At 39.1% G+C, this 15,619-nt stretch overlaps 2 protein-coding genes across 2 annotated transcripts in view; one reads left to right on the plus strand and one right to left on the minus strand.

Moving 5' to 3' along the window:
- Positions 1–2,126: 2,126 nt before the first annotated feature.
- On the plus strand, positions 2,127–2,813 carry LOC141487376 (zinc finger MYM-type protein 1-like). Its single transcript, XM_074186329.1, has one exon. It carries the CDS (start codon positions 2,127–2,129, stop codon positions 2,811–2,813), a length of 687 nt encoding a protein of 228 aa, XP_074042430.1.
- Positions 2,814–4,503: 1,690 nt separating this feature from the next.
- Positions 4,504–15,619, minus strand: part of LOC111504571 (G-protein coupled receptor dmsr-1) — a 97,147-nt gene continuing 86,031 nt past the window's right edge. The window contains exon 4 of the mRNA XM_023159160.2: positions 4,504–6,905. Coding sequence (XP_023014928.1) covers positions 6,866–6,905 — 40 coding nt within the window. The 3' untranslated portion in view covers positions 4,504–6,865. The remainder of the gene's footprint in view (positions 6,906–15,619) is intronic.

Here is a 15,619-nt window from a genome sequence, read left to right on the forward strand (position 1 = left end):
TCATCAGCAATTTTTTGTATAACATTATAAGACGGTGCACTCAGTTTTTTCATAATATTACAACTTTATGTCGTCGAAAGAGACACATCTGTTGTAAAGAAAAGTGCTTCGTCATGCAATGTCATCTAAAACGGTGCTGATGAGGTGGTGAGTGTCGTCTCGAAACTCCGAATACACCATTAGTCAGCGCCGTATTGAGGCATGGGCCACCTGGGCCCGGGCCCAGGGCCCCGAGGTCCTGAGGGGCCCCAAAAGTTCGTGTGAATGACAAAATGTTTCTCAGAAAAACATCATTGGAATCTTTGAAATTATAAATTATCGAAATTAAATTAAATTAAAAATTATTGAAATTCTAACAAAAGTTATAATTTCTTTCGAAGTTTTCTTGGGGGCCCCTGAAAAAAATAAACCAATTTAAAACCAACAAATAATCTGAATACTTTTTCTAATAATTACAGTGATTAGGTAATCGCAAAAATTTTTTAAGAATTGGCGTAAGTATTAAACCAAGCTACATGTTAAAAGTAACATGAACGGACGTTTTTAACAGGATTTAAATGACGAAAAGTCACGACCCCCTAGACCTCCCCTCTCTAGGGGGTGGTAATATTAACTGCACCTTTTTAAAAATGAATGTATTTGGGGGGCAATTGCATAACGTTTTAAGAGGATCTCCAGATTAAAATATCCGACCCGATTCTAACGCGGAACGAAAAAACGATTTGGAATCGGGTTGGAATCGAGTCGGCCCCCTTTTGGTATATCCAGTATGTGGACTGAAATTTCTGGAAAAAATACTAATTTATATTTTTCAACGTATTTCTGTCAAATTTGGAGTCATTATTTTGACAAATATCTGAAAAATAGACTTTTGTGAAATAATCTCAAAATAATGTTCTATGTATTGAAAAAAATGTTGAATATAATTATTGACCATCCATGATAACTTGATTTAACAATTAAAACATGTTTACGTACTGTTGTACAAGTTAGAGTCGATATCGCCAAAAGAGGCCACCTAAAAGCTTGCGTTCAAAACATTTCTTGCACGTTAATTTAAATCTGCCGCTATTTATATTTCGAAATAAGAATGAATGTATCAACGGTCGGTAATGATTTCCCTCTGTCGGTAATACTCTGAGTTCGATGTTACTTAGTTCAATCGACAAAAGCCTGTTGTTCAGCATAAGTTTTCTACAGAGATCGTGAATTCAATTCTGATTAAAACGTATATAATAATGCAGACATTAATCTATTTATTTCGAGTTTACAGGATAAGACCATAAGACGAACTGACTTTCAGCGAATTGATGAATATAATTACGTGATTTTCATTACGTAAGTAAAAAAATATAATATGAGTTCAAGTTAAAAATTAATTTAATTTCGATAATATAGTTATCATTTAATTTAACAGGTTGAATCAGCGCAGAAAGATGTCAGGTCGGACCTATCTGAGCGGCGCGGCAAAGAGACGAAAAGCTGCGGAAGAAAAGTTGCTCAAGCTGACCCAATATTTGTCGTCAACAACAGCTCAGTCACCACCACCCGTTGCTGAAAAAGATGACACTCCATCGACTTCGACAGATACTGCTGTTCCAGAAATTCGGCCCCCCAGCTGTGAAGAGTCGCAACAACCTCCAACTGAAGGACTGCTAGAAACTCATCAGGCACCAAAACACGTTTCTAACGACCCAGCGAACTGGTTGCAGTTCACTGAGGATGATCGCGCTATATGGATCAGTAAGGGCCCGGAATTTTTCCAGAACAGAAATGGCGATTTCTCCGAATCTGCCAGAAGTTATACAGAACACGATGGAAAAATGAAACTTCGATGCCTGAACCCATCGGTGTTTTCTCAGAAACTACGAAACGGCGAAACAGTTGACAGATCCTGGCTTGTGTACTCTCCATCACAGAAAGTTTTGTTATGCTTTCCATGTCGACTCTTCTCACCCGCATGTACCGCATTCAGTTCATCCAGAGACGATTGAAAACATTCCGGGGCGTGCATTTTGGAACACGAGAACAGTGCAGGACACAGGCAAGCCATCTTGACTTACGTGTCACGGAAGAAGAGCGTTGGTCTTGTTGATGAAGGTTTGGCTACTCAATTGAACAACGAAATGACTTACTGGAGAGAGGTGTTGAGAAGGATCGTGGAGGTCGTGAAATTCTCAGCATCCAGAGGTCTGTCGTTCCGCGGGGACAACGAAGTCATCGGATCGCAACATAACGGAAATTATTTGGGTGTGCTGGAACTGCTAAGCAAGTTTGATCCATTTCTTGCCGACCATTTGCACAGTCATGCGAATGAAGGTACAGAACATATTTCCTACTTGTCAGCACCCATTTGCCATGGGTTCATAGCTATAATGGGACATCAAGTACTGAGCCAAATCATTTCGGAATTGAAGAAAGCGAAGTACTACTCGATAAGCGTCGACTCTACCCCTGACATCAGCCACGTCGATCAGCTCACTTTCGTGGTGCGGTACATGAAGGACTGCTCCCCAATAGAACAATTCTTGGATTTCATTCCGATTGAACGGCATGGAGCAGAGTACCTGTCCGATACCGTTGTATCTTTTCTTGAAGAAAACGGTATAGATTTACAGGACTGTCGTGGGCAGACGTACGACAACGCTCCAAACATGGCAGGGCAGTATAATGGATTACAAGCGAAGCTCAAGGAATACTGCACCTGCGCCCTGTTCGTCCCATGTCTGGCGCACAGCCAGAACCTCGTCATTGGGCAGGCCGCTGGGTGTGTCATCGAGGCGACAAGCTACTTCCAGTTGCTGCAAAAGTAGTACAGTTTCTTCGCCAGTTCTACACATCGCTGGAACGTGTTGAAGAAATCTCTCGGGGAAGGTACAGTGGTCCGACTTTCGGACACCAAGTGGTCTGCGCGCGCGGATGCTGTATCTGCATTGCACAAGTGTTACCCAGCAAAAATTGACGCACTGAGGACCATGGATGACGAACGAGAAACTCCGGAAACGCGAAACGAAGCTCGAGGCATTTTGGCGAAACTGGAAACGTTGGACTCTATTCTGCTGACCGAGATGTGGAGCAACAATTTGATCAGGTGCAACGAGACGTCGAAGAGTATATAGAGTGAAAGTCTTCCTCTCACGTTGCCCTCAAGTTGATGAAATCCCTGCTTGCGTTTGTGGAGGATCAACGCGACATGTTCGAGACCTACGAAGCTGCGGCAAAAAAAATCTTCCCGGACTTCGAATACAGGCATAAGACAACCCGTTCGAGACAAAGGAGCTCCCGACTGACTTTCTCCGATGGAGCTGCAGAAGATACCCAGTATCAGGGCCGCGAGAAATTCAGGAATGAGGTCTACCTTCCAATCATCGACTCTTTTATCTCTCAACTGCAACATCGTTCGAAGGTTTACGATCAACTACTCAATTTGTTCGGATTCTTTTCCAGGTTGAGCGTTTTGCGATTTGAAGAGCTGCAAGATCATTGTCAGACTTTTAGCGAGTTTTATACAAACGACGTCGACGAAAAAGAACTGCTGATGGAATGTGAACACTTTAAGCATTATTTGATGCAGGAAAAATGTTCGATGATCACATACCTATCTATGACATGTACAAACTTTTGAAGAGTAACAATCTTGCTGCTACGTTTCCTAATGTAGAAATCGCGTTAAGAATTTTCTTGTGCTTAATGATCACCAACGTCAGTGGTGAACGATCATTCTCCAAACTTAAATTGATCAAAAACGAACTTAGGAATAGCATGAGCCAGGAGAAACTCAAATGGTTGTCGCTTATAAGTATAGAGAACGATGTCCTTAGAGATTTAGATTTAAAAGATGTAATCGAGGAGTTCGCCATTCGAAAGGCCCGAAAAAAACCTGTGTAATAAATAAAATGTTGTATAAATATTTGTAACACGTGTTGTTGTAAAAAACATTTTTTATGGGGAGGGGGGAGGGGCCTCCAACGGTGACTGGCCCAGGGCCCCGAAAAACCTAAAAACGGCACTGACCATTAGGGATGACAGTGTCCCATGTAAGTAACAGTTCATATCAAAATTCATAATATATCACATTGTGTAGCGTTTCTACTGATGAAATATATTTCAGTGTCATAACGGTTGGATAACACATTGTCATTTAACGTATATTACTGGAAATTTTTCCAATACCATACCGTTAGTTTAACACGTGTTTTGATCAAAACACGTGTCGAGGTGTTAAAACATCGGTTGGTGTTGGGAAAAACTCACAAGTATTCAACGTATATCTTGCAAAAACTGTGACATGATATACATTGAAAAAATTAAAAAGTTGTGATGCACTGTTTGGAAACTTTGGTGTAGTAATGATTATTACTGGACTTTAGTCCTCACACCAAACCGTTATTTTCAACACCTCAACACGTGTTTCAATCACCAAGTGATCATCTTCAAGAGGAAGTTTAATTTTTCTCTTGAAGATGATCACTTGGTGATCGAAACACATGTCGAGGTGTTAAAAATAACGGTTTGGTGTTGGGACTAAACTCCAGTAATATTCAAATCGAACAGTATCGACGGAAACGTTAGTACACATCAATTTGAGTTGATTTCTACAGTTGATTTTAACTCATCAAAAACTGTGGAGACGGAAATTTTTTTGCGAAAAATTATTTTGGGCGGTGAGAAATGTTTGAATTTGAAGACAAAATATCGTGACTTGAACAACATTATATAACAATATTCTGATGACACACAAAACCATCTCTTGGTCATGTCAGTATTTGAATGAGAAACTCATTCGCGTTATCTTTGAAATGACATAATGAATACTGATTCATTTAGGGATATGCAATAGTACCGCATTTTGATATTCCAACAGGTATTTAATTGTGCGATTTCCATGATTTCGTTCTATAATTTTTATCGAATTCGATGTTTCAAACTGTACGTTAACCTCATCTTCGTCTCATTCCACATCTTTCAGATTTTTATCCAATAATGAATTCAATAATCCGGAATTGAGTAGAAAAATATTGAGGATGGTAGAAGAGTGGCACTTCATTCTATCTTGTAGGTACACACATGGATGGAACTATCAATAGGTTTTGTAAAAAAAGTTTGATGTATGACTACGAAGGGACAACTTTCTGATGTCGGAACGTTGTCAACTTTGTTTACAGAGCAGAGGCTGAATGTGTGATCAATAGTAGACAATCATCTCAAAATGGTCTTTTGATTGGATATTCTTCAGAAAACACAAGTCTGTAAAAATATATTGAGAGCTGTGTTGTTTTTTTGTGCAACTCTTATTTTTTTGGGTTTGTTGAATGCGAAAATGACTGTCATTTTGTCATAGAATGTCATGTTTTATGATAATATAGGTATCTATGTTTGGAAGGTCTCCTGAAGCGTCCGACAGTAGTCTGCCATCATTAAGACGCTCTATCTTCCCTGGAATCTTTCTATCTCCTCAATATCTTGGTGAAATATTCCACCTTGCTCTTCTCCTGAATTTTCTGGAATGTAGTTAAGGTGGGAATGAAGAAAATGTACTTTCAAACTCATTAGGCAACCTGAAGCTTGAAATGCTTTCAACATTCTTTTGACGATTTGTTTGTAATGAGGTTTTTTATTGCCTGAAAATTACCTGTTTGAAGGCAATCCACCCTTTTCATCGAAGATCCGTCATGGTTGTGATGAATTATGGATCAGCTATAATCCTTCTGATATCTGATCCAACGAAAACACCTTTTCTCAACTTTGAGAGGCCTGGAAACTCTGATATTTAGTATTTTTGAAACAATTTCCAACTCAAGCTTTACAAATTGCTTCATCAATCTCAGCTTCATGGGAAGCGGTGGTAGAAAATGTTATGAGGAGGCACCAAAGTTTTCTGCAGGACTTTATTTTCGCCAACGTTCATCATTCAGAAATTAATGATAGTTATGGCCTGTATACATTTAAAAGCAGCAATAAAAATGAAATCGTACCTGTATATTTATGACTTCAAGATAGCCCAGAAAACCCCTTTTTCATAATACAATTTTGTGTTTTGCAATATAACCTACGTTCTAGAATTTTTTCAATATTTTTTTTTCAGTTTTCAGAACGCCTAATTACATAAGAATCAGTTGAAAACATCCAGACAGATTTTCTGTTGCAGACTTCTGAAATCCAAATACCGGAAGACATCCAGCGGTTGTCAGTTTAGTATTATGAGGGAAGATGTAGTTGTTAACTGTCGGGAAGGAAATAGAGATGTCTGGAAAGTATTTGGTATTTTTCCAAAATATATAGTAGTTAGGAAAAACATTTGCACCTTCCTCTTCTCAATATAAGAAACTATTGAAAAATGAATCTCTTGTATCTTATTTTCATTGAATAATTGATTGATGACATTTTACAAGTTTTATTCTTTACATTTTTTTTTCAGGTCTTTGTCTTTACCTTCGTTATAATGAACTCCTATGAAATGTTTATCTTGAGGACGTTAAATATCGTCATCGCCAAAGGAAATTTTTTCACGACCTGAATTTTCAGTATTCCAAACTTTGAAAATCAAAAAGTTTTTTGGGGGTTCCAAAAACTGTTTCTCTATTTCTCCAAACTGAGAACTTTTGATATGGTCTTCCAACCAACTTGTCGAATATGAATAATCATTCAGTTCTAGACATAAAGATAAATTCTTGTGTAACGTCAAAGGTTCGTTGAAATTAGAAAACTTTATATCAGTATCGCGCCTTTCTCACAGCACAGAACATTAAGTGTTTCGAAGTCTTGAAAGTCTTGATCAAATTCTCGTACAGGAGAAGTGTCTTGAATCCGATGACCAAAAAGAAGTTTTGAACGTCTTGTGGATTCTTCTGGATTGCCACATCCCTCAAAGGGTTGTGGTAGTGTTGGTTCCATTCGGCAATGCTCTGAAAAATAGAGAAATAGATCATTAGAATCAATGGGAAGAGAAAGGTATTGAGATTCATTCATTTTCAAGAGAATAATGGAGATGTTCGAGAAATCAGTGTTTTATAGTACAAAAAACAAAAATAAATATTTAGTAAAACAGCTAACAGCTAACACCTCGACACGTGATTTCCTCCTAATTAATCCCTATTAATTTTCCTTTTGAAGATGATCACTTGGTGATCGAAACATGTGTCGAGGTGTTGAAATAACGGTTTGGTGTTGGGAGAAAACTACAGTAATATTCGTTACTAGACCAAAGGTTCCCAATAGTACATCACAAGTAAAACAGAAATATCCATATTTTTATGATAATGATTGTGACATGAAAAATATAAATAAGAATCATGAAAGCAAAAAGATGAAGATTCTGTTAACGTCTAATGAAAAATATTTTTATCCGAATACAAGGAATGATGATATTTTTCATTCTACTATCTCATAATATTCATTTTAACAAAGTGGGAGAAATGATGAAATCTTCAGTTATCGTTTCCAAACAAACACTTCAATATGAGATTTCTACTCGACAGTTTATGAAAGCGTGACACGTGTTTTGCTATACAATAGCATCTTGAAGCATCACAATACTGACTGAACAAATTATGTGATGCCATCTCTCTATCTGTAGAGTAGGGAGGGTGAGTGCAGGCACACAGCACTAAGGCCACACGTGACCCATTCTAAATCCTCCCGAGGAGTTGTCCTCCTAGGTCATCATCCATCATGTCCTTTCCAGAAAGGTGGACAGGTCACTAGGAGACATCTCCTTTATATCGGCAGGTGTAGGCCAAGACTCGTCGAACACACACTTCTTATTGACGATAACTCCGGACACTCGCATAAGAAATGACTGATAGTTTCATCTTCCTGTTCACACATCCTGCATAGAGGTGTGTCCACTAGCCCCATAATATGGAGGTGTTTCCTTACTTGACAGTGGCCATTCAGGAATCCTACTGTTAAGCGTAGGTTTTTCCTGGTCATCGCCAGATATTTCGTCAGCGCCAGCTTCCCAGGGTCGCCCAGGGTGATCCTGGCAAGACTGTATCCTTTGATTCCATCCCATCTCTTTAGGGATTGAGCATGGGTGTAATGTTTGGTTGGTTCTGCAATTATCAAAGTCATCAGGTGTCATTGGGTCCAAAAATTCTTAGTCCAGCAGCTTCTTTGGCAATGCGATTACTTTTACTCCTGTCGTGCCCTTTAACCCACCTCAAGATAATTTTATTATCTACCAAGGCTTTGGCTAAATCTTGTAGTAGTACTCTAGTACTCTAGTACTAGCCATGGGGTAACACGTTGTCTGTTCAAGGCTAATAGGGCTTGTCTGCTATCAGTGCAGATTGTTATGTTTTTGCCAGAAATTCTTTTCCTGGTTATTGTTTTGTGGCGACTGAGATACCAGCCTGTTCTGTTTGAACACCGCTGATATTTTTACCCATTCCCCACTCAAGCCTTAGACTAAGTGATCTGGAGTAAACTCCACATCCTGAGCATTCTTTGGTTTTTGAGCCAGCTCTCTGTATATATGCGTGTTGCATTTGTAGGATGACTCTGTGTTTTGTTTCATTATTTGTATTCAGTAGGGTTTATTGAATCACCACGGCGGTGATTTTGATACTTTTCTTGTGAACACAAGATCTATTAACTGAAACCACAAATCTGCAGCTGGCTCCTGCTGGTAGCTCCGTGCATTCGAATTTCTTTCTTTTGGTAACCAAGCGTTGCCGATCCTTATACTTCGCTGCACCATACTGATAATGGACCATAATCTCGAAACACGTGTCTATGGTTTGCCACTTCCAAGACCTGTCGTATCAAACGGGCAGCATCTTTCTCAGTACAAGCTCCATTTTTAACAATTCTATCAAATAGTTCACCTCCAGTAACCCTAGAAAATTAGTAGTTGAATTGAATACAAAAATCGACTTTTAGTAATGTAGTAGTGGTAGTAGTGAATGAAATCAGGCTTATTGAAAAGTATCAAACTCACAGTGTTATGTCCGATCATTATTGTCTGTATCTATATCAAGGCACTCAATAACTTTCATATTTGTATAATTTCCTGGACCCGGATGTCACGGAGGCAGCTACAGCTACCTGCGTGGCTTGTTCAGCTAGAGGTCAGATTACAATTAAAAAAAAAGAAAGCAAATTTAAGGGTATACACAACTCTCCTTGAAGTAAAAGTAAAACGAAAAGTATTTTGTATTGAGTTGGTGCGTTTGTAGTGTAGTTGTTTAAGAGGTTGAATCAAAAGTAAATAGCATAGTAAAATTGGTTGCATTTCTTTATTCTATTTTCTTCCATTTCATAGATTTGAATATTTTTTTCATAAGATTTTACTCGTTTTTTCTATTTAGTTCATGGAGTCGTTGTCTTACTCATTATACTCAATATTTGAAACCTCGCACTTTCATTTTATCTTGGACTGAGAAAAATACCATCCTCGTAGAGTAAGATGAAGTTGAGAAAACAAACATTGGAGACTTCTCTGCCAATCTATCGAGAAGGCAATAGTTAGTGAAAAGTATTTTAATTGAGATTGAAATTCAGTTCGAGCATATTCAGCATCCTTCTGGAACCATACAGTGAGAGAACTATAAGTAGGTATAACATATAATCAGATTTCAAGAAGACCGACCTTCGTGCAATTAGCACGAACCCTACAGCCTTTTTGGAATTGCCTAACATCAAAAAATTTTATGTGGGGAAAATCCGCATCTGGTGACAGCAGCTGCCAAATTTATTTTGACAAAAACCAGGTAAATGATATTTTTTTCCAAGTAGTGATAGACACTTGAGAGTCAACGTTGTTAAAATAAAAAAAAATAAGTCTTCAAAATCCAGTTGATAACATGTATCTGAGTTTTTTATGGGTTCTCTGTAAATTCAAATATAATCTCTTCTACAAATCAAATTTGCATCGTAATTGAAACAAAAATTCTGTTTCTAGGAATCAATATGCATAACAATATGCATATAATTCCTAATTGATAGTTGAATTTTCGAACAATGTATTTCAGTAGTCCATTAATTGGAAATTTATTTTGATTTGTATGAACCTAATTTAATTAGCAAAAAATTGTTGTTGGTTCATAAATATGTTCGCACAATTGAATGAAAAATCAATGATTGCAATTAATATGATTGAATAAATATTTGTGAAATATATCCATAACAAATATGATAGTAGAGTTATTTACTACAGATCATAAAACAAATCCGCTTCGGTCTCTTTCATTGCGATGAACTCAAAAACTACCGAAAGGATTTTCAAAGGGTTTTTATCAGTGGACGTAGTAGTTGAAGTGAATAGTTCGTATATTTGATTCATTGATGTTTTATGAAACTTCGTGGGAATATGATGATGTAATCTTTGTGAAGTCGGGGCGGCGATGTCACCCGTTTGAATCGAAAACGCTGCCTTATATCTTTGAGATACAACAAACCAATTTTCTACACATTTTTTTTCTTTTTAAGGTTTACTGGAAAGTCTGCACCAGCAATCTATTGAAAGGAACGACCCTAGGCTTTCCTCGAGATGGCTTATGGATTCGGTAGACGAGGTCATTTATCTTTTTCATGATTTTGTACGGACCTTCCCACGAGTTTCGCAACTTTGGTGACAAACCACGGCGTCGCTCAGGATTGTATAGCAAAACTAGGTCACCGGTTTCGAATCCTTCAGCATTCGCCTTGGACTCGAAATTTCAGCTCTGGTCCGAATGCAGCTCCAATGGGACACCGAACCGACATATCCATTCCTTTACCAGGACGTCAGCGACGGTAAAGACTTCCTGGTTGGGCAGGGCATAGGCAGGATGTATTTGTTCCCATGGTCGGACTCTGGAATCGGGCCGTCGATGTTGTTGGTGATTCTCTCAAAGGGACTACAAACGTTATACTGGCGCATTGGAGCTTTCGCTCGTATCCAAGGTCCGTTACTGGCAGCACATACAGCACACTTTCTGCACCAGTCCTTGTCGTCGGCTTGACAATCAACCCAGTAAAACCGTTGTCTTACTTTTTGGAGAGTCTTCGTTACTCCAAGATGTCCTCCAATGACTCCATCATGGATTTCTTCGAGCACTTCCCGTCGTCTGTTCCTGGGTATCACTGTCTGGTGCCTTTCTTCTCTACCGTCTTCAGACAGAACCCCATTTTCCAAAGTAAGGGAGTTCCATTGGGCCCAATAGGACTTAGTCGCTGGCGAATAGACTGCTATCTCCTGCCACGATGGTCTTCGATTAATTTTCCTTCATCCGATGACCAACTCAAGATCTGGGTTTATCTCTTGATCTTCCTTGATCTTACTATCCTCACAGTTATCGTTTACAGCTGTAGTTCTATAAATATCTGCTTTCTTCTCTTCTGCTCGTCGGCAATGTGAGCAGTCATCGAGGCATCTGCGTTTTTATGGCTTGTCCCAGCTCGATGTTCTATTTTGAAGTCAAATTCTTGAAGTCTTTCGATCCAGCTCGCTACTTGGCCCTCGGGATTTTTGTTCTTCCATACACATATTTGTAGAAATGCTGTACACCTTTGACAACGGCCAACAACCCTAGCCTGGGGTCACAATAATTGCGCTCTGGTTTACTGAGAGTTTTGCTGAAGTAGCCGATAACTTTCTCCTGTCCATTCTGGATATGAGAAAAGACTGCTCCAAGTCCCACGTTGCTGGCGTCCGCATCTAAAATGAATTTTCCGTACGGTAGAGGATGGCTCAAAACAGGAGCGTTGATGCTCTTTTCAACTTCTTGAACGAATCTTGGCATTTCTGGGACCACTGGAACTGGATCTGTCCAGAACTTCTCAGACGCATGAATACCTCCTGCAGATTTTTCAAGTTATCGTCGAACGATTTTCCGACCACGATTATTTAGTCGAGATACATAAGACACGACTTTAATGAGAGCCCCTTGAGAACCGTCCTCATCAATCTCTCGAAGGTCGCTGGAGCATTACAAAGCCCGAATGGCATAACCGTGAACTGCCACAATCCTGAGCCGATGGTAAAAGCTGTCTTTTCTCGATCTTCTGGGGTCAATATCCACTCTCTACATCCAAAGTCGAGAACATTGTGGAGTAGGCTAAAGTGTCTAGGGTGTCGTCAGTTCTTGGAAGAGGGTAGCTGTCTTTCTTAGTCACTTTATTTAGTTGGCGATAATCCACGCAGAACCCGCAGAACCTCGTCGAGCCATGCTTCTTCTTTACTAATACGACTGGGGAAAACTAGAAGCTGTCAAAAGGTTCAATGACTCCTTCTTTTCCCATATTGCTGACTATCTTGTCTGCCTCTTCTTTCTTGGCAAGAGGAAGTCTTCTAGCTGATTGCCGGATTGGTCGGGCATTCCCAGTGTCGATTTCATGCTGAACCACATTCTTTCTGCCGCCTTTTCTCTCTCCAATATCGAAGATTCCCTGATACTTCTTGACTAACTCCCTCAATTTTTATCGGTGAGTTGGTGGTATGTCCTTGGAGGAAATGTCAGTCAACTTCTTCAACTCTTATTGTGCTGGGTACAGACCGACGATTGTCCCTTCTCATGGACTCCCTCTAGTTTTTCTGATTTGGTGTTGATTCTTTGAATGCTGGATATTTGCTACGCACATGCCTAACTTTCCCACAGTTCCAGCATCTTAATTGTTTTTGTCAGGTAACACTTCTTTCATCACCTTTCTAATGGTTGCCTCAATATCACAGGCACGTGTCAATCTTCCTCGATAGTTCGAACTTTGCTCTGGCTCTTGCAGGGTTGTTTGCAGCCTCAAACTCCAGGGCACTTACCAGTGCATCCATGAGATGTTTGGGATGAGCTAGTGCCAAGGCCTGTCTCGTTTCTTGGCCGCGAAGTCCGTCCAAGAATTCCTGAACTGCTAACCGCTCCATTACATTTTTTGGTATAGCAGGATATGCCAGACGAACCAATCGAGCAATGTCGGCTTCGAATTCCTGTAGAGATTCTCCTGATTTCTGGCAGCGGTTTTTCAGCTGTGAATAATAAGTTGGTCATAGTCTTTCTGTTTTTGGGCCGTGATGGTTTGCAAAATATTCGTTGCTTCAACGCAACGCCAGTGTTAATGCTACTGTCTTTTCTCCTGCATTCCATCCATTCGCTCTGGCCGCAGCTTCGAATTGTCGGCGGTAATTTGCCCAAGGAGTTTTTCTGTCGAACTGGAGTGATTGTGAAATTGTGAAAAATTTTGTTTAATGAAATTTGTTGGCTTCCAGGAAATTCTAAGAAGACAGAACGATTTGATAATTGGATTATCTCATTTATGATCAACTCCGAGTTGCTATATCCATCAAACGATATACTTTCGAATTATCGCAATAGTCTACGATAATCTGCTCTTCCGACTTTGGATCCAATTTCTTTCTTCAAAAAACATTCATTGTGAGATGAGATTTTCACTAAACAATTTCACAAAAACGCAACATGTGTTTCGTCATACAATGGCTTCTTCGGACGTGTCTTTACTCGCTCGAATAAGCCATTGTATGGCGAAACACGTGTTGCGTTTTAGTAAAACTGTTCAGTGGAAATCTCACAATAATGTGTTTTTTGAATGCGTTATAGATGTTCATCAAGTGTCGGCCGATTCCATCCATGGTATATATATATCAATGTATTCCTTAACATTCAGAGTAACGAATGACTTCTAATTCTCCTGTAAGACTGGTCACTCTGGAAAATCCTTCGAACTCATAAATATTCATCAGACGTTCCCAGACTTCCTTTCCTGTTTTGAGGTCTCGTATTTCTGTGTGAATGTGGGTTTTTACATCAGAAACGATTGTTCTCAGAGCCCTTTTATTGTTTTTTCCATCGGCTTTCTTCTCACTTTCCCTCCTGCTTGAAGTATCTAAGCTGCCATCGACATATTCCCATAACTCGCAATTGATTGAATGTATGTCCATGCTATACTTCCAATCGAAGTTGTTTGAACGACCATCTAACTCTTTGAATGAAAGAGAAACTGCCGTATTAGACATGGATGACATTTCGTTGACTTGAATTTGGTAGATACTCAGAAATTTCAAATTTGCCCACTATACAAACTCAGAATCCTGGATCACGTGAATTGCCGAGTTGAAACGGATTTTAACTATAATTTGAAATAAGTGATAGAAAATATATAACCGTTTTTACAAAATACATATCGAATATCGTGAGTAACGACTCATGCCGTTTAATCTTGTGATCCGACAATTATTCGTATAGCGTCAGTTCAAATTGAAAGTTTTCTTTTGGATTTGATTCATATTGAATATATTTTCTGCCTAATTGTGCATATGAGATGATCTATTGTGTAAAGTGTTCGCAAATCTAGTAATTTGCTTCACATTGAATCATTCGGCTAGAAAACAGTACCGATAAAAGACAATATAATAAAACGTTCCTACTTTCACAACGATTTTTCAAGATACCAGGGGTTTGTGTCGCTTATTCCAATTAGCTTGATCGTTCCAATCCATTGTAAAGAAACCATTAAAAGCTGTTCCTGATCATACTCCAGCTGAATTAGTCAAATTCCAGGGGGTTTGGTCAAACTTTTTCATTTTTATCGGAAATGGCAAATTTTGGAAGCTGTAGTTCAAAACCAATACCGACGTATCTAATCTTCGATAAATGATTGAGAGTGTTTCATAAATCTTGCGTTTTGAAACAAAAACATAAATTCAAATTTATAGAACAGCACAGTGTTAACTGTTGTGGAAAACCGGGAGAAACTACAGAGGGGAATTAGAGCGAACTACTGATCATCTGACAGAGGAAACCTAAACAATGAGCAGGTTCATAGACAAACAGACTATTGAGAAGAACACAATGATTCAGGAAGCCTGAAGAGTAGAGAGCGAGCTGAACGAGGTAATTGACAAGCAGGAGACTATCATCTCAGAAGCTAAATCAAAAATGAAACAACTTGAAGATTATATTTATTCCATAAAAAAAACACCTGTCACAACAACTTCTGTCCAAACAAATGCATTCAACAGCATCTCCGTGGGTACACAAATATCTGACGTAGTTAGCAGACGGACAGCCTGCACACAAACCACAGTTGAAATGACCAAAAGAGAAGAAAGTAATACTCTGAATGATAAAGACTCGCTGAATAACCAGCCCAGAATATATTGCTGAATCTGAACAAGAATTTGATGCTTAACTTGAAGAACAAAATGCATTATATATGGTTTTGAAAAAATCTTTATTATTCAAGATCTAAGTACGAAGATCTGCTGCTGGAATTAGTCCGAAATGAAGAATATATAAAAGCCTTGGTGACAGTCGGTAGCCAAGCGGTTCGGCGTGGGTGCTTTGTTCACTCACTCGAATTGACTGCCGTGTTGGTCGGTGGTTCAAGCCCTAGTCTGAACGATCGATCTTCACTTGCTACCGTCCAACCCGTGTTAGGAATCACACGTTAAAAGGTAAGACCTCGTTAATCCTTAGCTCGCACAAGTTTCGACTTCTGAAGGTTGTCGTTCGTAGGGGTGCGACAGCTGGTTAACGGAAAAACAGATTTTAAACAGACAGATAAGTTGAAAGATGATACTCTGCAAAAAATATGTTGACATTGATATGTACACTTGATCCGGATAATAAATTACATCAAATGAAAAGTAGCATCGCCCACTTGTCCAGCTACAACCAGCATACTG

Source organism: Leptinotarsa decemlineata, unplaced genomic scaffold, assembly GCF_025532065.1.
Source record: "Leptinotarsa decemlineata unplaced genomic scaffold, Ldec_3_MD MMD2_tig00078422_RagTag_RagTag, whole genome shotgun sequence".
Classification (NCBI taxonomy): Eukaryota; Metazoa; Arthropoda; class Insecta; order Coleoptera; family Chrysomelidae; genus Leptinotarsa; species Leptinotarsa decemlineata.

What these genes read in the sequence shown, in the direction of transcription:
- LOC141487376 (XM_074186329.1), top strand. Translation starts at nt 2,127, where the DNA reads ATGACTTACTGGAGAGAGGTGTTGAGAAGGATCGTGGAGGTCGTGAAA.